At 40.7% G+C, this 25,438-nt stretch overlaps 1 protein-coding gene across 2 annotated transcripts; it reads right to left on the bottom strand.

The window, feature by feature from the left end:
- Nucleotides 1–785: 785 nt before the first annotated feature.
- Nucleotides 786–25,038, bottom strand: HMGCS1 (3-hydroxy-3-methylglutaryl-CoA synthase 1). Of its 2 annotated transcripts, XM_019982963.2 has the most exons (11): nt 24,888–25,037; nt 18,470–18,530; nt 9,870–10,327; nt 9,426–9,551; nt 8,748–8,912; nt 6,926–7,091; nt 5,954–6,124; nt 5,369–5,475; nt 3,875–4,000; nt 3,599–3,762; nt 786–2,609 (listed from the first exon to the last, which is right to left on the bottom strand). In XM_019982963.2, exons 3-11 carry the CDS (start codon nt 10,315–10,317, stop codon nt 2,520–2,522), a joined length of 1,563 nt encoding a protein of 520 aa, XP_019838522.1. In that variant the 5' UTR covers nt 10,318–10,327; nt 18,470–18,530; nt 24,888–25,037; the 3' UTR covers nt 786–2,519. The 2 variants fall into 2 exon arrangements, with proteins under 2 accessions (XP_019838522.1, XP_019838523.1); XM_019982964.2 differs by lacking the exon at nt 18,470–18,530 and having other exon boundaries at nt 24,888–25,038.
- Nucleotides 25,039–25,438: the final 400 nt, after the last annotated feature.

Below are 25,438 nucleotides of genomic sequence, written 5' to 3'. Positions count from 1 at the left end.
TATTAATTAGGATCTTAGACTTTGCAGAATTAGGATCTAGAATTCCTAGAACTGCAGGATTAGAGAACACAGGCCTTATCTTCTATCACCCAGAGAAATTGGGAGACGGGCCCCGAAAATAAAATCATTACTAAGTATTGAATCTAGATATGACAGCATGATAAAATAACTGATCAGTACTAGAAATATTCTGATTTAATTCCTGGTTCACATAATCCTAAAAATTGATAGCGATTGAGATTATCTCATCCAATATTACTGCCAATGTAAAAATTCTCTCTATAAAACATCTGCGAGAACATCAGCAACCTGAGACATTCAGGCTGGAGGCTCTAGTTGGTAGTAGGCAGTTCTATATTGGCTATAAAATCTGCTTTTAATGTTTAATTGCCAACCCTTAATCTTAGGTTGTTGTTAGGAAAACACAGTAACTCTCTTCACAACTATTTATGGCAAAATTTATACATGTTAATCTGGGAGTTAATTTCTTTGTTTGAAGTATAAGAATAATAAACTATCAGTATATGTTCCTCCATACTAGACAAATAGCTCCTTGAAGGCAAAATCATAGATCTTGTAAGTCTTTATTTCTGACTTAAGTGATGTAAGTAGAATGTCCTGCTTATATCAGGTTTACAAATTTTGGTGAAAGAGTTAGTGAATCAGTGAACTGAAATGAAATGGATGCCTGCACTTAAAAATAGCATATTAGCTGCTTTCTTGCCTAAACTGTTAGTTCAGGATGTTAGTTCAGGAGGGAAAAAAAAAAAGAATATTCAAGTATCTAAAATATTTCTCTAAAACTTTATTCAAAGTTACCCACCTCACTGTTAATAAGGTGCACAATTGATGCTCTGTGCCAGTTTCACTAGGCCTGCCCATTGCCGGCAATGGGCTTTGAGAAAACCCGTTTCCTGACACCCCCAAAGTTAAATTACTCTTTTCAAAACATACTGAACTCCCGATACTTGCAAAAAGTATTACATGCACCATGTCCCCATCAATCTTTAAATCTGAACTTACATTATTAATCTACATCAGTGTATGTTAAAATGAAGTCATTTCAACAAATCATAACTGTACAAATCAAAACACCACTAGTTAAGAGTATTTTACAAATACTACATTACATATTACCTTGCAATCTGAAACATTACATTTCATATTTGTGTAAGTTTATTTTAGATAACTGAAACTTCACAGAATTCAACGGCAAATAAAGTTTAAAAAATTTAGTTCTGTACATTAGTTCCAACTATCTCTATTTTACAATCTATAAGGCTCATGTCATAGTTCAGCACCAGAAGGATCTAAGAAACTGTCCAACCAGTCTTCTTATTCATTCCATGTGATGGTTTGTTACTGTTGCTATTTTTAAGGTGAAAGTCTGAGAAAACGCTTTATATATCCTACTTCCAGACCTTGAGAAGTGGAATACTTTTTGGCTGGTCATTCTATGTAAAAACCTTGAGTTGTATCTTTCAATTTGCACTGAACAGATACAAAAACGAAAAAGGAAAGGAATACTTACAACATGGGTTGAGGCTGTCAGTCTTTAAGTTGAATTTATAATACTGAACCATCAGAAATAACTTCACAATGCCCTGTCCCTGTCCTTCCTTTTTGTTTTAAATTTTTGAAAGGCAGCCAGAAAAATGTTTTATTTATTCCTGAAAATAAGGTACAAGGGAAGGATCACAGCCACAAGCTTTCTCATACACAGCTCCAATAACATCAAGGCTCTTCCACAAAATACACTTTGAACTGAGTCAGGAGCAGACCTAGGGAGCAGACCCATAGCCCCCAAAGGTACCATGTTTTCCATACCACAGTCTGCTCAGTGCTGGCATCCCTCTGTTCACAGAGATCATGGCAGTAACTCATCACTGATGGCCTGGATTTAAAGTAACAGTTTCCAGAACTAGTGTCACCGTTCCCAATTCTTCTCTCTCTCTCTTTTTCTCTCTCTCTCTCTCAAGGATTCACAAATTCTAGAAAAAGAGTGTGTTTGTCTTGTCATTTTCAAACTGGGTTTGTGCATATTACATTAAAACCACACATTCCCTAAACTAAAAACTTTTTTTTTTTTTTTTTCAAAAACCACAGGAACCTTCAGTAATCTTGTTTGTTCAAAGTATAAAATTCTTACATGTTTAAAAAAATTAAAATCGGAGACTAGTACCGCTGCTTTCCTCACCAGAAGTGCACGATTTCAGGCTACATTTAAAAACTAAGCTTCATGCATACACATGGCCAGAGAGGTATGAAGTCTTACAGAGCCCTTAACATCCATCATTCGAGTACAGTAAGCATTGGCTAGATCACAACAGGAAGCATGTTAGCAAACTGAGCAAAGAGACTTTCTCAAGGACACGATAGTTTTCCAGGCTCCATGTCAGTCACGTAAAAATTTAAGCAACATGTAATCTTTTAAAATTGACCCCAGACGTCCCGTTCCCCCAACCGTTCCCATACGCTCCCCCAACCCCCCCTGAAGTCCTCCACCTCACAGAAGTATCTTAATGCTCCCCGTTACTGATGACAGCTGCTTCAGGTTCTGCTGCTGTTGCAGGGAGTCTTGGCACTTTCTTAGCAGGGCTTGGAATATGCTAAAAAAAAAAAAAATATATATATATATATGGTCACCTCTTAAGAGTTTTTTTCCCCAGGAAAAATCATGTTGCTAACCAAAGTTCTAATAGGAAAAGGGCAGCTCTGGAGAGAAATATATATATATATATTATATATAAATATATATGTATATTTATACATATACAACTATATATTCTGTAGAACTTTTCATGGAGGGAGCAAAAATGTCCATTCTTTACCTTATGGTGAACGTATCATATGATTACTCTGTAGCAAGGGAGAGGAGGGCTACGGAGATCTATCTACCATACCCAGTATTTCCCTTGTTATAGCTTGCCTTTGATTTCAAACACTCGGGGCTTGATTTGCTACCTCAAAGAGCAAGACTACGCATTCAGCACATTTGTGCTGAATGGATAAAATAAATAACTTCGAAGTTTTTAAAGTCCTCAGTTTGAAGCCTGGCTCTGATCTTGGTCAAGTCTCATTTAACTTCTTTCAGCTTCATCTCTAAAATGGGCACAGTAGCATTTACCTCAAGGGGGTTTTTATAAGGGTTTATGTAGAAAACCTAAAAAGTGATTAGCATGTAATACGAATTCCAGTCATAACAATTACTACTCCTTCTTGACACCTGGAGATAGAGTAGACAATGGCCTGAGAGAAGGGATGTGAGGGGCTCAACACCCAGCCCCTGCTTCATCTCTCACCAAGATACAAACCACAAGTGAGCCTTCTCAGTTTTGCTTTAAACTTTGGTATTGCTAAAAAAAAAACAACCTAGCATTTACTGTGCACTGAAAAACACTAACTGCCAAGGGCTGCATACAACTGGAAAATGCACAGCTGGAACCCACTCCCAGAGCCCTGGTTCTCAATCACCCTGCTTTATTGACATTCCTTTAAGTGGACAGATTTCAGTGAGGTCACCTCAGTCAGGAGATCTGGGGATGGAGATTTTCTTATCCCATCAAAGCCCAAGACCAACACAATAAGCTTTACTTACCTCGGCTGTAGTGCTCGGGTGCACAAGGCCTACTCCCTCATTCAAAGTGTCGTCGTTTAGAGACGGGCGCCGAGCGTAAGTTCTTCTGTGTTTTTCGTCTACTCGAACTAGGTACCATGTTCCTTCGAAGAGGGAATCTATGGAACTCTGGGGAATGTAGTTGGCTAAAGGAAAGGCAGAGCATATGAAAAATGAGTTATAACATATAACTCATCTGGTAATAAAACAGCCCTCCAGTAGGCTTCTGGGTGTATATTAACAATTTAATGTTTTTACCCAAGTGATGAGTATCCTCTCGGAGCTTCATGTTTTCAGCAAAAATATCTGGTGCCACACAAGTTCTTGAGTCAAGCCTTGACTTAAGATCACATATGCTTGCTACTATTTTATCAAGAGCAGACCCTAAAATAGCAAATAATTGCAGCATTAATACAGTAAAAATAGTATACATATCCCAAAGCCTGAACAAAATGCTGCCAAAAGGAAAAAACAACTTTTCATTTCTTTCAGAACTACAGGCTATTGTTTAGTTAAAAGATAAGATGTTATTTATTTGATGTAGCTTCCTATGAACCTTGACTAGACATTTGTTCAGCCTTGGCCAGCAGACAACTGAGGAAATAGGTGGGATGTGAAACTATAAATAACTTGTCTAGAGTCAACGAACAGTTTCAGAATAATGCCAAGTCTTTCAACCGTTTTTCTCTGTATTTTTGCTCCTTCCTGCTCAGGGAGGGCACAAAAGTATCCTTAAATACAGCTAAGACCACATCCCTATAAACATTAGATAACTTAATAAACCACCAAGCCTGCAAGAAATGGCCTGGTATTATTCACTCCTATGATCAGTCTCTGGAGAAGGCAGTGGCACCCACTCCAGTACTCTTGCCTGGAAAATCCCATGGATGGAGGAGCCTGGTGGACCTCAGTCCATGGGGTCACTAAGAGTCTGACACAACTGAGCGACTTCACTTTCACTTTTCACTTTCGTGCACTGGAGAAGGAAATGGCAGCCCACTCCAGTGTTCTTGCCTGGAGAATCTCAGGGACGGAGAGCCTGGTGGGCTGCCGTCTATGGGGGTCACACAGAGTCGGACACGACTGAAGCGACTTGACAGCAGCACCATGATCAGTCTCAATCATTAGTGTGAAGACTCAAAAGCTGCCCGCCTTAAATAAAGACACTTCCTTTTCTCTACCTATGCTTTAAAAATGCCATAAAAGGGACTTCCTGGGTGGTCCACTGGTTAAGAAACTGCCTTGCGATGCAGAGGAAGTGTCTGATCACTAGCTGGAGAAGTAAGATGCCACATGACTCAGAGCAACTAGGCGGGCATGCTGCAACTGCAAAGCCCAGGCACGAGAGAGCCCGTGCACAACTACTGAGCCTGCGCACTGCAACCAGAGCGTCTAAGCACTGCAACTAAGACCCCACACGGCTCAGAAATAAAGGTTTTTAAAAATGAGATAATAGATTAAAATAAAATTACTTGCCAAAGAAGGAAAAGTTGAACACTTTATCACTAAAAAAAAATGTTTAAGCTCATTATACAGTTTTTTTCCTGACTTGGAAAGATATTCTGACTCAAGACATAATCCTGCCATTTACCCAGTTAAAGCAGAATTTTTGGGCAGAGTGTTGACAGAAGTAATAAAGATTAAAATGTCATAAAGATCTATGGAAGAGAGTTAAACGTTTCTTGAGAAGCCTAAGTCAGCCTTACCACAGTAGGTTCTCAGTACATTGTTGTTAAAAGACTCAGCGTTTACCTGGTGTGGCATCTTGTGTAACTTTGAGGGAGTACAGAGTGGCAGCCAAACCAGAACCGTAAGAAAACACGCCGATCCTCTTTCCTGCCAGCTGCTGAGGTGAGTACCTATGTAGGAGGGAAAAAAACCTTTTAAATTAAAGTTTAACTCATCCTACTACAGTGGGTAGAGAACCACAGCTGGAATAAACTTCATCCTAAGCCTAGGGATCTGACCTAAAGTTCTACTGTTTACAGTAAGCAGATTGAAAACAAGAGTTCTCATCTCTTTAGGAATGATGGAGTTGAGAAAAGTTATGCCCTAAAATAAACTACTTTGTCAACTGGGGATTTATGGTTCAACTGTAGGTCAAGAATAAAAAGACCATGAGAACAACAGCAGGGAAAGATAGCGTGAAATTTAGTACTCTGGGATAAATAACTATAGCCTCATTCCATATCTCCCTCAAGTCAACAAAGAGGCTAGAGACCCTGAAAGGAAAAGACCATTCTGTGACCTGCCACCAACGTGCCTGATACCAGATCTGGTCTTAGAAATGTAACATCCCCAAACAAGCGGACTGAAGCAATGGAAATCCATACTTACTGTGCGAGAACAGAAGCCAGGGAGCCGTACACTGAAGATGTGTACATATTTCCATTTTGATTTGACACAAGCAAAGATGCCTTTGTTTTCTGATTGAAGAGTTCTGAACTAGCTTTCATAAATGCCTTTTCCACATCTCTGTCAAAGTAGGTGTCTTCTAATTTAACATCCCTGAAAAGTTTAGAAAAAAGATAATCTTATAGTGTCCAAAGACTATATTTTTATTATATTACTTACTAGACCTAACTACTATTCTAATAGAAGTATATGATGCTGATTTCTATTTATTAAAAACCAAGTAGCAGTATGCTAATTGCTAGATAAGATATAACAGTTGTACAAATGTGGTCCTTTTTCTGAAAAGTTTTTTTTTTCTTTAATAATCAAGACAACATAATTCTAATGGGTTAATAACCCCCTACAGCTCTGTCATCACCAAACAGAATATACTACTATTTCAAGTCCATAATATTGTCTATTTAGTTAGAAGAGTCACGTTTATAGGAGCCAAGTGTTAAAAAATATTTTATCAGATGGAGAAGGGACACAGGAGAAACAGCAAGAGTTTAACAGGCATAGCATGCCAGGAGGCCCCAAAAGTGGGGAAAACGGAAGGAGTATGAGAGCAGATATCAGGAGTGGCCAAGGGCAGAACGGATGTAGGCAGAGGAGAGGCAGGGGGAAGAGTGAAGACGCTGCTGTATAAATACAGGCACTTGAGGGGCAATATTACCAAGGTGACAACAGGAACAGATCTAAAAGGAGGAAATAAGAAAACCTGAATAGAAAAGACTAAAGAATTCATATAGGTGAATGACCACCTCTCTGGGACTCAGTTTCTTCACTGATTAAATAGGTTAGACAAGATGACTTCTTTTGACTCTAAAATTTTCATGTCTGTATAAATAGCGGTTTAACCAATATAAAAAAATACTCTCACATAGAAGGGAGAAAAATCATAATTCCTCTTACCCAAAGGCTTCTAGGCCACTGTAGATACTATTCTTATCTCTGTTCTGGTCATTAAGGAAGTCATTCAGCAACATCCGAGCTAGAGATTTCTGAACCAGTTTACAATAGGGTGAGTGGAATATCATGAAACCAAAATCATTCAAGGTGAAATCTCTATCATTTCCCTCTGAAAGAGAAATCCAAAGAAATTATGAAATCCATTTAAGCCACTAACTTTTGAAGTCTGATTTTAGAACATGGTTGGGATGTCTTTATATCTTTAAGTAGCAATAAAAAAATATACTATATAATGAAATATCTCTATGGTTTAAAATTTGTGTCAAAAAGACACCCAGAAATTGAACAATATACACTATTATTGGTTTTCAAACTAAACTATCACAATCCATTAGAGGGCTGTGTAATCAATTTAATGGATCAAGGCCAGTTTTTTGTTTTGTTTTTTTTTTTAATCTTAATAAATTAAGAGGTTGTTTTTTTGTCTGAATGAAAAAGAGTAGAAAAGAGTAAACTGTATAACTTGCAGCATGGGCAAAAAAATTTGATGACATTAGTTTCCATTTAACTGCACATAACAATGTAAAGTCTATTTCTTACTGCAGATTCTAATAAATGTTAGAAAATCACTGTACTGTTAAATACTGGTAAACAGTATATATTACATACTTCAAGAATGCTTCTTATCTAAAGCCACTATGTTTCCTAATATCCGTTATTGAATCTTATTTTTAACCCAGTCTCACAAACCCTATAAAGCGAAGTTGGACTATGGAAAAAGCATACTTTATATAATACTGTGTGCTTTCATGGTTTTAATTCAAATACTGTCCTTCTCAGTATCTCAAGCACTTTCTCAGGGTTAAAGATAGAGATTGATGATGATGCTAAAAGAGCAAATATGAATTCACAGAAGTGAAAGTTGCCCAGTCGTGTCCAACTCTTTGCGACCCCATGGACTATACATACAGTCCATAGAATTCTCCAGGCCAGAATACTGGAGTAGGTAGCCTTTCCCTTCTCCAAGGGATCTTCCCAACCCAGGGATCGAACCCAGGTCTCCTGCATTGCAGGTGGATTCTTTATAAGCTGAGCCACAAGGGAAGCCCATGAATTCACAGGTCAAGTACAAAAAGACTATGTGGGGAGGTGGGGGTCACTTTGGTAATTTATTTTCATTAGTTTTCTCCAGATCACAGTTGCAAACTGAAATTTGTTTGCAACTGTCTACCTCTTTCAGAATATGTACCAAATTCAAGTTACTTTCTTTTTTTACCTTACTTTTGATATTCTTACTGGGTTGCTGCTGCTGCTGCTAAGTCGCCTCAGTCGTGTCCGACTCTGTGCAACCCCATAGATGGCAACCCACCAGACTCCCCCGTCCCTGGGATTCTCCAGGCAAGAACACTGGAGTGGGTTGCCATTTCCTTCTCCAATGCATGAAAGTGAAAAGTGAAAGTGAAGTCGCTCAGTCCTATCCGACTCTTAGCGACCCCATGGACTGCAGCCTACCAGGCTCCTCCGTCCATGGGATTTTCCAGGCAAGAGTACTGGAGTGGGGTGCCATTGCCTTCTCCACTTACTGGGTTAAGTCATCCTAAGTATTTTTACAGAAATAAACTTCATTTACAAAGTTTACCTGTTCTCTTAAATTATACATTACCAGAAACTGTGGGAAAACTATGCTATTTGGTGGGTGAGGAAGCAATGGTTAAAGGAAAATACTAATGAAGGATGCCCACGAAGTAGTTTCTCACTAAAGACAGTGAGTACATTACACTGCCCTCAACAGATAGCAAAACCAAGGAAAACTGATAAAACCCACCTTTCTGCCACCGGGCACGGATCTTCTTGCGGTAGACAGAATAGCAGCGGTCTAATGCACTGAGGTAGCACTGTATGGACAGTTTTCCATCTACTATAGGATATTCAGAAAGCATATCAGGCTTGTAAAAGTCATAGGCATGTTGCATATGTGTCCCACGAAGTCCTATTAGAACAAAAAAGGAAGAGGTCCATGTAACTCTGCTTCCTGATGTATGTCAGTAAGCAAATTGCATTATCTGGGAACTTTTCTTAAATCTAGTCAACTCATCACTTGCAGAATAGAAATCACAAGGTGAAACGAGTATGTGATTGAAGTGAAACATAACAATAGCCATGGACAGGCCTAAGCCTCTTGATATGCAACATTTTATGCAAGTTTCATACACCTAACTGGGAGTTCACAATTGCTCTGAACTGAAAACAAATTACTACATGACTATGGGCAAGTTACTTCTCCCAGTTGTTAGCAACCCTACTTAAACCCATTTTACTCCTCTGTAAAATGGGGATGACATCACTTATGTCATAGGATTGCTGTGAAGACTAAATATGATAATACACATAAAGCTCTTAGCAGGTAGTGCCTGCATTTAATGAACACCAAGTACAAGCTTCTAATTTTTAAATTTCTCAGCATATTGTGCAAATTTAAAAAAAGTACTTCCCAAACACTCACCTCGTTCAAAAATTAAAGGTGCATTAGGCCCAATTAGCATAGCAACGGCTCCAACTCCACCTGTAGGTCTGGCATTTCCTGTGGCATATACAGCAATATCCCCTGCAACTACCAGGGCATACCGTCCTGAAAAATATTATTTGTTAGTATACAAGAAGGTGATTGACACCCTAACTATCATACATACAAACTGAAAGTATTGTATTTTCCCAGAATGTATCATATTTTCCCATCTTTGGTAAAGAAAAAAAAAATTCTGACTAAATTTTGATAGATAATTTTATCCTACATGATAAACAGAACTAATTTCTAAAGCAAATATGTTGAAAGTCATAGCTATCTTTCTGAACACATTCAAACAAGCATAACTGGTAAAAGTCTGCAAATGGTATTTAGGCCTATTCCTCCTCAAGGATAGTTTCTTTGGGAAAATATGCAACATACCATCCCAAGAGCTGGACTCAATCCAGTTAACAGCATTAAAGACAGCGGCCGTGCCTCCATAGCATGCATTAGTTGTATCTATTCCTTCTATATCCGTATTCCCAGACTCCTCAAAGAGCTGCATCAAATTTGTCTTCACTGACTTTGATTTGTCGATGATTGTCTCCGTTCCAACTTCTAGCCGCCCAATGCAGTCATAAGAAAGGCTATTTCTCTCCATAAGATTCTGGACCACAGTCATGCACAGAGAGTTGATATCTTCTCTATCTGTGCAGAAGCCCATCTTGGCTTGGCCCAAGCCAATAGTATACTTTCCAGCATCTACACCATCATATTTTTCCAACTCTGCTTGATCAACATATTGAGAAGGAAAATAGATCTCAAGGGCAACAATTCCCACATCTTTGGGCCAGCAGGCTTCTGCATTCAAAGGAAGCGACCCAGGCATGGTGAAAGAACTTTAGAAAGAAAAACAGAAAAAGCAAAACAAAACATTGTTTTAGATTATAGGTTGTAGACTGTCAAGTTCAAACTTGAGAAATCAACATTGATATTAATTTCTAAATTTAGTATATTCTTAGGACAGTCAATTTTAATATGTGGAGGTAGCAATGATAGTATGAGCAAAGTTATTGACTCCACTATTACTTAAAGTTATCTTTTAGAAAGACTTACAAGTTATTCAAAACTAGGTATCTTTAGATTTAAAGTATGATTACTAGAGGTAAAGAAAACTGAAATAAGACTCATCTATGTTATAAAGAACTATAAGATAAAATGAGAATTTAGTAACATGGCCCACAGATCAGAACTCAAGTATCTGATCTATTCCTGGCCACTCAAAAAGTTTAAATCATTCATTCATTTCCATATATGGATTATTCACAGCTATTGACTTTATGGGACTTTACATACTAACAGTTTTAGTTAAACTAAGATACTAAACTAAACCTGTTACATACTAACAGTTTTAATTAGGTCAAACAGTATTGCATTCTTTATTGATCTAAACAATCCCAATACCTAGAAAGGCCACACTGTCAAGTCTGCCATGGCACTCTATTCAAGGCCCCTGCTATTAAAATCTCAGCCTTCCAAAGTAACCTCCACCCCCACCCCATCATCTAGAACCCAGATGATTACAATTTTAAGCAAAGACAAGTTCCCAGACCCATAACAGGACAAAAGTCAATATTCTGTACATTCCACAGCTAGTGTACAGGTGATAAATGATCATGAGATCACAAGATTATCATTTCGCTTCTACATCAGGCAAAAGAAAACAACCGATCCAAATCTGAAAACTGGTACCATAATCCACATATTATTTGCATGGCATCTTAGACAACACCTCTTAAAATAATCCCTTTTTTAAAAAAAGGGCCTTTAAAAGTTGCACTGTTGCCACACCAACGTTCAGGAGTGTTTAGATTTATTTACCAATAGTGAAAAGAAAATGTGCTAGCCACTCAAGGGTGTTGCTATGACCTATGGGCAAGTCACATAACCTATCAGAGCCTCAATTTCTTTAGAGGTTATTTCAATCAGAAAAAGAGAAATTACTCAGGATGTTTCTAACAAGGAGGAGGATTTTAACATAGGGCAATGGTTACCACTCCGTTGGCCCAGCTACAGGAGCAAAAGTGGGGAAGACGGTTACTATTCAGACCCCATGAGCACACACTCCTACTGAGGCTGCACCTTGGCTGCTGAGTGAGAGCCAAAGCCCCACACTCTCACCGCTGCTGCCACTGACAAAAGGCAGATCCTGTATTTATGTCATTTTTCTTCTGCCAGTCTGCCAACACAGGTGGAGTACTGGCGATAATGAAATCACAGGCTATTACCATAGTGAGTTGTTAATTACTAAAATCTTGAGAAAATATCTCAAGCAGAGAAGCTGTCCTTAAATCATGAGATCTACACTTAGCCTGTAGGTTATCAAGATATGAGTGTATTAAAAGCTGAAAAATAAGCACCTGGAAATACAAAATTTTTGTGACAAAAGTCACAAAATTTTAAGTTAAAGGCCTTAAGGGACACCAGTTGAATCTTCCTTCTAAATAAAAGAATCTTATTTACATTTTTTCATCCATCCAAACAATGACAACATGTTAAATGCCAAACATTCGGGATAAGTTTAATAGGAGGTAACCCTTGCCCTTTCTAATATTCACTGTCTTGTGTGATGGTAAGCTACAAATATAACAATAAACAAGTGAAACGAGAGAGACAGTCCATCTCATTCTGTTAGGAGAACTACCTAACCCAGCTGGGGAAGGAATGAGAAGAAAGGCTTCTTGGTCGAGTCTGAGGAAAGAGTTGGAATAATCAGTAAAGCTCTGCAGAAGCAGATGGTAGTAGTTTTCACAGGATGGACAACATAAACAAAGGCACACCACAAGGAACCACGGAAACTTATACTAATTTACTGAAGTGCAATGTGAGCCCAATGAGTAGATCAGGCAAGTAGCGGGTCAGGAGAGCTAGCTAAGGGTTGAGTCATAAAGGTTCTGGCATGTGATATTAGCGAGCTTCAGTATCATCATGAAGGCAGAGAGAAGCCATCGAAAGAGTTTTAAACAATATGGTTACATTAGTGTTCAGATCAGTCTTTTTCCAATTCTGGAATCAATTTAGTGAGCGTCAACAAACATCTTTTTAAAACAAAATAGAAAAGAACAAAATATCAGATTGCATGGCACATAGTAAATGCCAAGAATTTTTCATGAAAATTTTGTTTTAATTATTCACATGTATTCTGGGTTGCAATACAATGTGGATTCCTTACTAAGGGTCACAGCCAGAAAAGTATAAGTCCCCATTTTACACAGTCACTGGTGCTATGTGGAAAATGGATCTGAGTTAGGAAGTTGATATGGAAGCCCGAGATATAGCTCATGAAACAGAGCAATTACTGCATGAAGAGAAAAGGAGCAGCTTCAGAAAATTTTGGAAGCAAAAAACTGGCAGAAATTGTGATTGACTAGATGGTAGGAAAAGGATGAAATATTTAGGGTAGATAACTCCCAGATTTCTAGCCTCCACTGTTGTATTTCTTGACAGAATCACTCACTGGCAGATACACTAAAGTGAGCAGAGAAGCACCTCTCCACTTTGTCCCATTTCTTCCCTCTTTTAGGCAAACCCATTGATTTTATGATAATCTAAACTCGGCTACACTGAGGTTTAAATGAAGACGAGGCATATTCTAAGTTTATAATAAAATATGTTTAAGTCATCTGCATAGTCCACAGAAAAGAACTCTAAAACTAGTGTTAAAAACAAAAAGCAGCCCCTATACTTATAAAAAGAACCCCTCCTATATGCTACCCTTTAAAGCACCAAAACAGAGGCAGTAGGATTGACCACTTTTCCAGCCTTTCCCCAAGGTATCCTTCACATTCTTTTCAGCTCTTCAAACTGCTCTAAACATGATGAGGACAATATAATTTTCCCTGCCTGGTCCAATAGCTTGCAGTGCTGTTGGAAATAAAGTGGAAAAATACATATAATCTGAAGATATGAACCAGTTTACGCCATAAAGCAAAGCTCTAATTCCAGAATTAATCTACGTTTATCATAATCAAATCAGCTCTGATTAGTTCTTATTATATGGTACTTACTAAATAAGGTATAACTCTATTATTAAGCCTAATACTTCAGTATTCTTGCCTTGAGAACCCCATGAACAGTATGAAAAGGCAAAATGATAGGATACTGAAAGAGGAATTCCCCAGATCGGTAGGTGCCCAATATGCTACTGGAGATCAGTGGAGAAATAACTCCAGAAAGAATGAAAGGATGGAGCCAAAGTAAAAACAATACCTAGTTGTGGATGTGACTGGTGATAGAAGCAAGGTCCAATGCTGTAAAGAGCAATATTGCATAGGAACCTGGAATGTCAGGTCCATGAAACAAGGCAAATTGGAAGTGGTCAAACAGGAGACAGCAAGAGTGAACATGGACATTCTGGGAATCAGCGAACTAAAATGGACTGGAATGGGTGAATTTAACTCAGATGACCATTATATCTACTACTGTGGGCAGGAATCCCTTAGAAGAAATGGAGTAGCCATTATGGTCAACAAAAGAGTCTGAAATGCAAAACTTGGATGCAACCTCAAAAATGACATAATGATCTCTGTTCATTTCCAAGGCAAACCATTCAATATCACGGTAATCCAAGCCTATACCCCAACCAGTAACCCTGAAGAAGCTGAAGTTGAACGGTTCTATGAAGACCTACAAGACCTTTTAGAACTAACATCCAAAAAAGACGTCCTTTTCATTATAGGGGACTGGAATGCAAAAGTAGGAAGTCAAGAAACACCTGGAGTGACAGGCAAATTTGGCCTTGGAGTACAGAATGAAGCAGGGCAAAGGCTAACAGAGTTTTGCCAAGAGAACGCACTGGTCATAGCAAACATCCTCTTCCAACAACACAAGAGAAGACTCTACACATGGACATCACCAGATGGTCAACACTAAAATCAGACTGATTATACTCTTTGCAGCCAAAGATGGAGAGAAGCTCTATACAGTCAGCAAAAACAAGACCAGGAGCTGACTGTGGCTCAGACCATGAACTCCTTATTGCCAAATTCAGACTTAAATTGAAGAAAGTAGGGAAAACCATTAGACCATTCAGCTATGACCTAAATCAAACCCCTTCTCATTATACAGTAGAAGCAAGAAATAGATTTAAGGGACTAGATCTGATAGACAGAGTGCCTGATGAACTATGGACTGAGGTTCCTGACATTGTACAGGAGACAGGGATCAAGACCATCCCCATGGAGAAGAAATGCAAAAAAGCAAAATGGCTGTCTGGGGAGGCCTTACAAATAGCTGTGAAAAGAAGAGAAGTGAAAAGCAAAGGAGAAAAGGAAAGATATAAGCATCTGAATGCAGAGTTCCAAAGAATAGCAAAGAAAGATAAGAAAGCCTTCCTCAGTGATCAATGCAAAGAAACAGAGGAAAACAACAGAATGGGAAAGACTAGAGATCTCTTCACGAAAATTAGAGATACCAAGGGAACATTTCATGCAAAGATAGGCTCGATAAAGGACAGAAATGGTATGGACCTAACAGAAGCAGATGATATTAAGAAGAGGTGGCAAGAATACACAGAAGAACTGTACAAAAAAGATCTTCATGACCCAGATAATCACAATGGTGTGATCACTCACCTAGAGCCAGACATCCTGGAATGTGAAGTCAAGTGGGCCTTAGAAAGCATCACTACAAACAAAGCTAGTGGAGGTGATGGAATTCCAGTTGAGCTCTTTCAAATCCTGAAAGATGATGCTGTGAAAGTGCTGCACTCACTATGCCAGCAAATTTGGAAAACTCAGCAGTGGCCACAGGACTGGAAAAGGTCAGTTTTCATTCCAGTCCCAAAGAAAGGCAATGCCAAAGAACGCTCAAACTACCACACAATTGCACTCATCTCACACGCTAGTAAAGTAATGCTCAAAATTCTCCAAGCCAGGCTTCAGCAATACGTGAACCGTGAACTTCCAGATGTTCAAGCTGGTTTTAGAAAAGGCAGAGGAACCACAGATCAAATTGCCAACATCCACTGGATCATCGAAAAAGCAAGAGAGTTCCAGAAAAACATCTATTTCTGCTTTATTGACTATGCCAAAGCCTTTGACTGTGTGGATGACAATCAGCTGTGGAAAATTTTGAAAGAGATGGGAATACCAGACCACCTGATCTGCCTCTTGAGAAACCTATATGCAGGTCAGGAACCAACAGGTAGAACTGGACATGGAACAACAGACTGGTTCCAAATAGGAAAAGGAGTATGCCAAGGCTGTATATTGTCACCCTGCTTATTTAACTTCTATGCAGAGTACATCATGAGAAACGCTGGGCTGGAAGAAGCACAAGCTGGAATCAAGATTGCCAGGAGAAATATCAATAACCTCAGATATGCAGATGACACCACCTTTATGGCAGAAAGTGAAGAGGAACTAAAAAGCCTCTTGATGAAAGTGAAAGTGGAGAGTGAAAAAGTTGGCTTAAAGCTCAACATTCAGAAAACGAAGATCATGGCATCTGGTCCCATCACTTTATGGCAAATAGATAGGGAAACAGTGGAAACAATGTCAGACTTTATTTTTGGGGGCTCTAAAATCACTGCAGATGGTGACTGCAGCCATGAAATTAAAAGATGCATATTCCTTGGGAGGAGAGTTATGACCAACCTAGATAGCATATTCAAAAGCAGAGATATTATTTGCCAACAAAGGTCCGTCTAGTCAAGGCTATGGTTTTTCCAGTGGTCATGTATGGATGTTGAGAGTTGGACTGTGAAGAAAGTTGAGCGCCGAAGAATTGATGCTTTTGAACTGTGGTGTTGAGAAGACTCTTGAGAGTCCCTTGGACTGCAAGGAGATTCAACTAGTCCCTCCTAAAGGAGATCAGCCCTGGGTGTTCTCTGGAAGGACTGATGCTAAAGCTGAAACTCCAGTACTTTGGCCACCTTATGTGAAGAGTTGACTCATTGGAAAAGACCTTGATGCTGGGAGGGATTGGGGGCAGGAGGAGAAGGGGACAACAGAGGATGAGATGGCTGGATGGCATCACCGACTTGATGGACATGAGTCTGAGTGAACTCCGGGAGTTGGTGATGGACAGGGAGGCCTGGCGTGCTGCGATTCATGGGGTCGCAAAGAGTCGGACACAACTGAGCGACTGAACTGAACTGAACTGAACTGAGAGTTAAACAAGTGACTTGTTTCACTTCGGGGGGAAAAAATGTAGCTAAACTAAATTAATCCATACCCATCAAAGTGAATCATGAAGTGAATCATGACTCAGACTTTGGTGTGGAAAATTTTTTACACTGTCTGCTTCAATCAACATTGCTCATTCTCTGAGGATTTTTGATAGCCAAAGTATTTTCGTTACATCCTTGGTAAGTTAGTGACGTCTAAGTTGCTCATTTGTGTCCGACTCTTTGCAACCCCATGGACTATACAGTCCATGGAATTCTCCAGGCCAGAATACTGGAGTGGGTAGCCTTTCCCTTCTCCAGGGGATCTTCCCAACCCAGGGATCAAACCCGGCTCTCCCACATTGCAGGCAGATTCTTTACCAGCTGAGCCACAATGGAAGTCTTGGTAAAACACCATCTAATTTGAAAATATTCACTTTTTGGTTGAAATTGAGGGAGAGTGAGAAAAGTAGAAAAAGAGAGGAATATTAATTCACAAAGTAATTGGCTTCATGGCATTTAAAACAACAAAAAGATTGATATAGTTTCTGGTCTAAAATCTTTATTCTATTAAGTTGTGCTCTTATGTCGTCCTCTCAGATGTCCTCTGATATAGGCCAGATATAAACTAGAGAAAAAAAAAGGCCAGCTAAAGATTTGAGATTTTAAATAAAAAGATGTAAATTTTCATTTAAAATTTCTTCTTTACAAAGAAGGAGAAAAATACACTTTTACCACAGAACTCTGTGAACCTTGCAAAGCTATCTTCCAACAAAGACCAGAAGACGACTCATTCTGTCCTAAAGCGAAAGCTCACCCCCTCTGGTGGACAGGAGGAGCTCCAGGTCCCACTTCCTTGTGAACAATTTCTGAAGGCTTCCTGCCTAGCAGGACACAAGATGGACCAATATGATCTGCTGAGAATCTTTTAAGTTTGTGAATGACAGACAGATGGGAAAAGCAAAAGGAAAAAAAAAAACCAAAAGGCAAAAAAGCAGGGAAATCAGCTAAGGATGCTGATATAAGGGCAGACCTAGCTCCTCAGGGCTCATCCGAGAGGGACTTCGGCATCAGTTCCCAGGACCATGATGCCAGCCTCCTGAGCTCTCTGCCTCCATCCTTCCCCTGTCCTAGGATCACCTTTCTAAAATGCACATCTGACCTTTGATAAGATGCTATTTAAAACTATTCCAAGCCTCTTCCTTGCGTTGCACAAGGAGCTTCTGGAAAGCAAGAAGTGTTATTTTGTTCATCTTTGTGTTCCTAGTCTCCAGCCCAACGCTTGGCATAGGCTAGAAGGTGGATGTTGAATAAACGAAATCCTACTAGCCTTCTAATCTAAAATTAGTAACAATCATAAGAAATCATAAAGCCAAAGCATAAAAAAGCAGAATCATAAGAGGAGCTCCATCATTACAGAAGAAAGCAATAGCTGCAAATAGTTAGATTATTGGTTCAAACACATTTCTAACTACTGTCCAGTCTCACGTAATTGTAAACATTCATCCGTAGCCCAGATGGATATCTTTTGAGGCTGTAATTCAACATGCACTATTGGTACACATGCATACCTGTGACTGTTTCTGATTAAGCAGTTTATAGGATTACATTTTATTATCTACATTTATTTCCTCTTATGAGCGAACACTAATTTTGAAAATTAGTTTCTAGATTTTAAACATTAGCCTAATAAACACAAAATTAGTCTTCTGAAGCATTGTGGCATTAATCAATATTTAAAAGATAAAATTCTATAATGGGTTTTAAGAATGTGTAGTGCACACAATGGTTATTTGTCCTAGCATAAGAATTAAAAGTCCCCCTTCCATTAGAGAGGAAAACTCTCCTTTAGCAGCATGACAGGATGCCGTACCTGCGTGAGGGGTAAAGAACTGCAGTCTCCAGGTCTGTCACTCTGTCTCCTCCTTCAGGCACTAGGAATTTCAAATAAGAACCTTTTTTAAAGTCATATATCAAATAATGACTGCAATTCAAAGTAAGTTAAAATAAACATTTCCTGATCCAATTACATTATATAGAACAGAATTTGACTTTGCTTAAGGAAAAAAAAAAAAAAAACAATCCCAAAGAAAAGCAATGCCAAAGAACGCTCAAACTACCACACAATTGCACTCATCTCACACGCTAGTAGAGTAATGCTCAAAATTCTCCAAGCCAGGCTTCAGCAATACGTGAACCGTGAACTTCCAGATGTTCAAGCTGGTTTTAGAAAAGGCAGAGGAACCACAGATCAAATTGCCAACATCCACTGGATCATCGAAAAAGCAAGAGAGTTCCAGAAAAACATCTATTTCTGCTTTATTGACTATGCCAAAGCCTTTGACTGTGTGGATGACAATCAGCTGTGGAAAATTCTGAAAGAGATAGGAATACCAGACCACCTGACCTGCCTCTTGAGAAACCTATATGCAGGTCAGGAAGCAACAATTAGAACTGGACATGGAACAACAGACTGGTTCCAAATAGGAAAAGGAGTATGCCAAGGCTGTATATTGTCACCCTGCTTATTTAACTTCTATGCAGAGTACATCATGAGAAACGCTGGGCTGGAAGAAGCACAAGCTGGAATCAAGATTGCCGGGAGAAATATCAATAACCTCAGATATGCAGATGACACCACCTTTATGGCAGAAAAGTGAAGAGGAACTAAAAAGCTTCTTGATGAAAGTGAAAGAGGAGAGTGAAAAAGTTGGCTTAAAGCTCAACATTCAGAAAACGAAGATCATGGCATCTGGTCCCATCACTTCATGGGAAATAGATGGGGAAACAGTGGAAACAGTGTCAGACTTTATTTTTCTGGGCTCCAAAATCACTACAGATGGTGACTGCAGCCATGAAATTAAAAGACGCTTACTCCTGGGAAGGAAAGTTATGACCAACCTAGATAGCATATTCAAAAGCAGAGACATTACTTTGCCAACAAAGGTCCATCTAGTCAAGGCTATGGTTTTTCCTGTGGTCATGTATGGATGTGAGAGTTGGACTGTGAAGAAAGCTGAGTGCTGAAGTATTGATGCTTCTGAACTGTGGTGTTGGAGAAGACTCCTGAGAGTCCCTTGGACTGCAAGGAGATCCAACCAGTCCATTCTGAAGGAGATCAGCCCTGGGATTTCCTTGGAAGGAATGATGCTAAAGCTGAAACTCCAGTCCTTTGGCCACCTCACACCAAGAGTTGACTCATTGGAAAAGACCCTGATGCTGGGAGGGATTGCAGGCAGAAGGAGAAGGGGACGACAGAGGATGGGATGGCTGGATGGCATCACTGACTTGATGGACGTGAGTTTGGGTGAACTCTGGGAGTTGGTGATGGACAGGGAGGCCTGGTGTGCTGCAATTCATGGGGTTGCAAATAGTTGGACACGAATGAGCGACTGAACTGAACTGAACCGAAAGATTATAAAACTTTTTTCTCCTTATTTTATTAGCTCTTACAGTGGTAGTTTCAGTCCTGGTAATGAGTTGATATCTCCTGGAGTAAAGAGACTTACACATTCAAGAGCTTGCTCTGCACTTAGGAGCTTGTGACTTTAATGACAGTCTGTGCCTTTCTGAGCTTCAATTTCCTCATCTGTAAAATGGAGCTAATACCTGCCCTCCAGGTTCATTGTAAAGGATGCTTGAGAAGATAAAATATGTAAAAAATATAAAGCACCAATACACTGATTATTATCTTAGTTCTTAGTATTTTTCAAACAAAAACAAATCTTTCTAGCAAGAGCTAATTACCTTCATTTATTTAATCTTATGCTCCTGGTTTTCAACATGTCACTTTCACCTACCCCAACCTTTTAGTAAGTGATTTTCCTCTTAGAGCTTGGGTTAAAAAGGTAGATATTTGATATCAAGACCAAGGATCATTAAGCTTTATCATCATTTAAATTATGTGGAAACAAAATGGAAAGTGACCTTGGAGCATTTTCCTCTGTCCATTTACTTTGAAGGGTTGTTACTCGGAACAGTTCCTGTTGGACGAAAACACAATTACCTTTGTGCTCTATTTAATTGTTGGCAAATACAGCATCTGCCCTTGCCTGATTAACTGGAGAGTACTCTCAGATGCTATTCAGTAAAGCTTTACTGCTTTCACATAATTAGATCATTTAAGAGCTTATAGACTTAGTTCCTTTTACTTCATTAATCTCCCCCCACCTTAAATAGATTCTGAGTTTTATCAGAAAAGATAAGACTGCTGCTGCTGCTGCTAAGTCGCTTCAGTCGTGTCCGGCTCTGTGCGACCCCAGAGACGGCAGCCCACCAGGCTCCCCCGTCCCCGGGATTCTCCAGGCAAGAACACTGGAGTGGGTTGCCATTTCCTTCTCCAGTGCATGAAAGTGAAAAGTGAAAGATAAGACTACTGTATTCCAAAAACCTGATGACAGAATAATATATACAATGAGAAAAGAACTAATTTTTTGTTCTTGATTACCTTAAATTATGCTTTTGTAATCTGCAAATTAAGCTTTCCATGGAGACTAGTGGGGGGGAGCATGATCCCTCTTCTCTGAAAAATGTTGAAACTATTTAAATAACTTAATATTTCTTCTTGAAACCACATATGTATATGCATTTGACACTATTTTAATCAAGGGAATTTCTCCTGAACTGCCAATATTTCTTCTTTCAATTTTGATTATTTTCATCAGGGAGGGCGCTTAGGTGGGAAGGCATAGAGCAAGCAGCAGGGACAAGGGAGGGAGTGAACTCAGTGCACAAGAGAAAGCGAGGAAAGACACAGAAGATAAAAGAACCGCACAGGACTGGCCAGCTACTCAAGTTCTCAGGAGAAACAGAGGCCTGGAGTAGACAGGAAATGGAGGCCACAAATACGGCTTTGGGAAAGAATCAATCCGAAAGGGACCTCCCCCCAACCCCGCAGCTTTCCATTCTCCTCTGCAGCTGCTAGGAGGCTTCTCCACCTGGACAAAAACAGCAGTGCCAAAGGCTCAAGCAGGTCATCAGCTTATTTCTAACAGGTCTCTTCAGAGCAAGCGATAGAGGCAAGCGGTATGGCTCAGGAGGCAGTTAATAAATCATAGGCATTTTGAGTTTGGCAGAGATTAAACCTGAAGGTGGAGAAGGAACCAGCAACCCACTCCAGTATTCTTGCCTGGGTAATCCCATGGAAAGAGGGCCTGGAGGCCTGGATTCTATGGGTTCACAAAAAGTTGGACACGACTTGAGTGACTAACACACACACACCTGGAGAATGATGAGACTGCCTAGGGCTAACCAACTTTCTCCTGGGATTTATTCAGTGTTCTGAGTTCCTCCTCTGGCTCCCTTGTTAGCACATATTCAAAGAGGTGGTCAGAGAAGTTCACCCAGTACATATCCTGGTACACAATAAACCACACGCAGTTACCTGCTGATGCTTTTCACCATTACAGGAAAGATATCCAGGAATCCTTCTTAACTGAGAATGAGCTGGCAACCTTTCCTCCTTAGGAGGGCCAGCAAGCAAAACTACTGTTAGGAAAGCCTCACTCACATCTGTACAACTCTGGTCTAGTTCCCTAAGAAAAAAATACAGACACCCTGCCTCCCCCCAGAGGTACTGGTCTGCCTATCAGTTACTCTACTCGTATTTCAAGGTCCTGTTCTAGGCTCTCTCTTCCAGGAAGGTTTCCTCTAGCTTTCTAATCAGGCCCTGCATTCACAATGACACTGAAGCCTTCAAAGTCTACTGTCAGTGGAAAGCTAGTTTCCGGCAGTTTTCTTAAGCATTTGGAATACTTAGACTCCTGTTGGGAGAAGGGCTATAATTTGATTCTTTTAAAATCCCTTTGAGACGCTGGAGTAAAGGGCACACAATTGCATTTTTGAGTGACTGAATTTGGAGTTATAATAACTAGAGGAAAAATCTTTTAAATTCAAGTAGTTACAGCAGGAACCCTCATCAGTGAATTCTTTTCACTATCCTTTTAAGATGAGCTGCAGCCCCAAATGGTGTCCAGAAGCTTAAAAAAAAAAAGAACAAAAAAAAGGTTTTTTTCTGCTGCTCTTCAAAGCAAATGGTAGGTTTCAATTATTCCCTGAAAAATGTAAGGAATTCATATGGAATCAGAAGAGAACGCTTGTTGGCCTTATGTCATTCCCAAATGCACACCCCTCCAGGTCCATGCCTTCCAAAGATGAAGCCTGTAAGCTCTGAAAGACTAGCTCCTCTACTGCTCTCACTATACTCGGTTAACAAGCAGCAAGCAGGCACTACCACAAGCCAAGCATTAGGATGACTACATTACTAAGAACTGAGTCCTATCACCTTCCCATTAGATTGGGTAATATGTTTTTAATCTATACAACTGTCTTGAGAAACATAATATCACATCCTATGATGCTTGGTTTTTTAATAAACCCAACATAAAATTAGGACTATTTTCTTTTTCAAATGAAACTAAAGATTCTCATATATAGCCCATTAAACTCCTCCATCCACAGCCCCAATGCATCTCCTGCATTCAGTTCTACTGGATTGCTGTTTTAAATAATGCTAGGGTCCCCAGGAAGCACATATTACACCAATATCAGGGTTTTGCATTTCCCGTGAGAATAGCTATCTAAAACGTCAATCAAAAAAAAAAAAAAAGTAAATCTCAAAATCAATCCCTCAGTTAAGAGAAACAAGATATAAAAGCACTCTGGAGAAATATTAAAAAAAAAAAAATGAAAAAACAAAGGCCCAGGATTAGTTCAACAAATGACGTGGACTTCTATGGCCCCAAACATAATACCTGTATAACTCACCCCATCTGGAACACCTTCCAAGAACTGGGGTTACTTACTAAACTAGAACTGAACTGAACTACACTGGAACTGATTTACGTGCAAATTTACAAACTTAGGAGAGAGACCTGCAAAGTTTAGACACCCAGAAAATAAAGTCTTTCTCCTTTTCCATAAGATCTGCTATCCCTGCCCTCCTCATCCGCACAAAAAAATAACTCAAATTTTAAAAATAAAAACCACAAACTGCTTGGATATCTCAAGCTGCAAAGAACCATTTGGCCCAGATACAGGATAAGGACTTTCAGTTAGCCTTCTAACAGAAATCTGTGCAAAGAAGTCTAAACTCCACCTCAGAAGGAAAAATCTGCTTACTAGCCCTTCCTATGTCTTAATCTTCTCATTTGTCATTGTTTTTCATAATTCATCCCTGAAATAGAGCAAATGTTACTCAGCAGCGGCTAGAACACCTCAGGTGCAGCAGGTTGGCAAGAGCATCAGTCTGAGGGAAGAGTTGATGCAGAGGTGAACGAAGAAGCCTGTGATGCCCTAAACCAAGGCCGCCGGGCAAGTGTAACCAACAGGGACAGCCTCACATTACCTGTTGTCCAAAACTCTCCTCCAGGGTGGGTCAGCATAATGCCTTCTCTACCACTGGTCAAGGCAGTTCACACGTTTTTCAAAGACTCCATATATCGAGTTTTGAAAAGCCCTTGGTTCAACCCAAAGCCTACTGTGTGTGAAGCCCTATGCGTGCCTGCCCATTACATCATCACAACATGTCAGGCTGGTTCTGAAGCTATTAATATTAGCAGGAGGAGATACGGACTTTCTAGAACACGGAGGAGACATATATATATGGGCTTAAAAAATATGGAGGCAGGAAGGTGGGAGGCAGGAACCTGTGATATTGGAAGCAAGCACAGACCGAAGCAGTCTAGAGTCTGAAGTACTCAGCCAGGTTAAACCGCGGTTGTGATGCTTTCTCTCACCTAAGCTAGGGAAGAAGAGCAACGCTGCCCACCTCCCTTCCTCCCAGTCACTCTCTTTAAGTGGCAAGACGACACACCCCCTGCCAACCTGCAAGGCTCCAAGTGTGATCCTCCGCATCCTTGGGCGTCCACCCTGAAGCCAAGGCTCCAGGAACACCCTAGCAGGCCAGCTCCTTTCTCATCCCCCTCATGTACCCACCCCCATCCCCTCAAGGTGGTCACAGCCACTCCCCTGGCACCTCCAGCTCCTATGTCATCAGAAGCCTACCCCTCAATACCCTCTTCTCCTTCTCCCCTCTGCGACTCGCCTGCCCACATTAATGCCCCCATCCTCCAGGACCCACCGCGGTCGGCCCCAGGTCCCCGGCAGGGGAAGCCCATGCACGGCCCCCGCTCCCGACGCCCTATCCTCCAAGTCCAGGTCCAAACCTTAGCCCTGACCCGGACGGAGCCGGAGCTGCTTCGGGCCTAGTCAAGGACACTAAATCGCCGTGCCCTCACCCTGCCCGCGAGGCCTCAGCAGCCCGGGTTGCCTCCTCCACTCAGGACACTCACCCAAATATGACCGGGCGGTGGCCGTAGAAAGTGAACGACCAACGAAGGGGTAGTGCGAGCCGCCTTCACTCCGCCACTAGCTTTATAGCCGCGGACCGACCAGACTCCGGCAAGGCCGGGAGTCCGCGAGAGGCGGGACAGTGGCCCCAGCAGCCAATCGTGGCCGGCAGAGGAACCCCGGAGTGCCCGCCCCCTAGTCGGGCTTCAACCAATCCGAAGGAAACTAGAGGAAGCGCTAGCTGGGGGGTTTTCCCTCGTGGCTGGAAGGGCGGGGGAAGGGGCGGGGACAAAGCCGGAGGGCAGAGAAAATGGGGTGAGAGAGTGACGTGTGGTGGCCCGAGAGCCGGCCTACCAATGACAGAGCGGCGAGACACGGCGAGAGCCAACGGGAGCGGAGTGAGAGGTTCTCCGGCCAATTGAAGCTCAGCGAGAGGAGATGAGAACCAATGAGGCCTCCGCGTCCCACCACTGGGGAGAGGTGGTCTAGTGTGGGAGGCAAGTTGGTCCCTGCTGAAGAGTCCGTCAGGTTGCCTAGCAACCAGAGCTAGGCG

Source organism: Bos indicus, chromosome 20 (assembly GCF_029378745.1).
Source record: "Bos indicus isolate NIAB-ARS_2022 breed Sahiwal x Tharparkar chromosome 20, NIAB-ARS_B.indTharparkar_mat_pri_1.0, whole genome shotgun sequence".
Taxonomy (NCBI): Eukaryota; Metazoa; Chordata; class Mammalia; order Artiodactyla; family Bovidae; genus Bos; species Bos indicus.
This window is presented reverse-complemented; position numbering and strand designations above follow the sequence as displayed.

Bases quoted from the DNA above. Each gene is read 5' to 3' on its own strand.
- HMGCS1 (XM_019982964.2), bottom strand. From the start codon at position 10,317: ATGCCTGGGTCGCTTCCTTTGAATGCAGAAGCCTGCTGGCCCAAAGAT. The intron at 7,092-8,747 runs GTGGGTTTTATC...TTTCTCTTTCAG, and splicing joins CCGTGCCCGGTGGCAGAAAG to AGGGAAATGATAGAGATTTC. The intron at 5,476-5,953 runs GTAAGTATGGAT...CCTCCTACATAG, and splicing joins CTGGCTTCTGTTCTCGCACA to GTACTCACCTCAGCAGCTGG.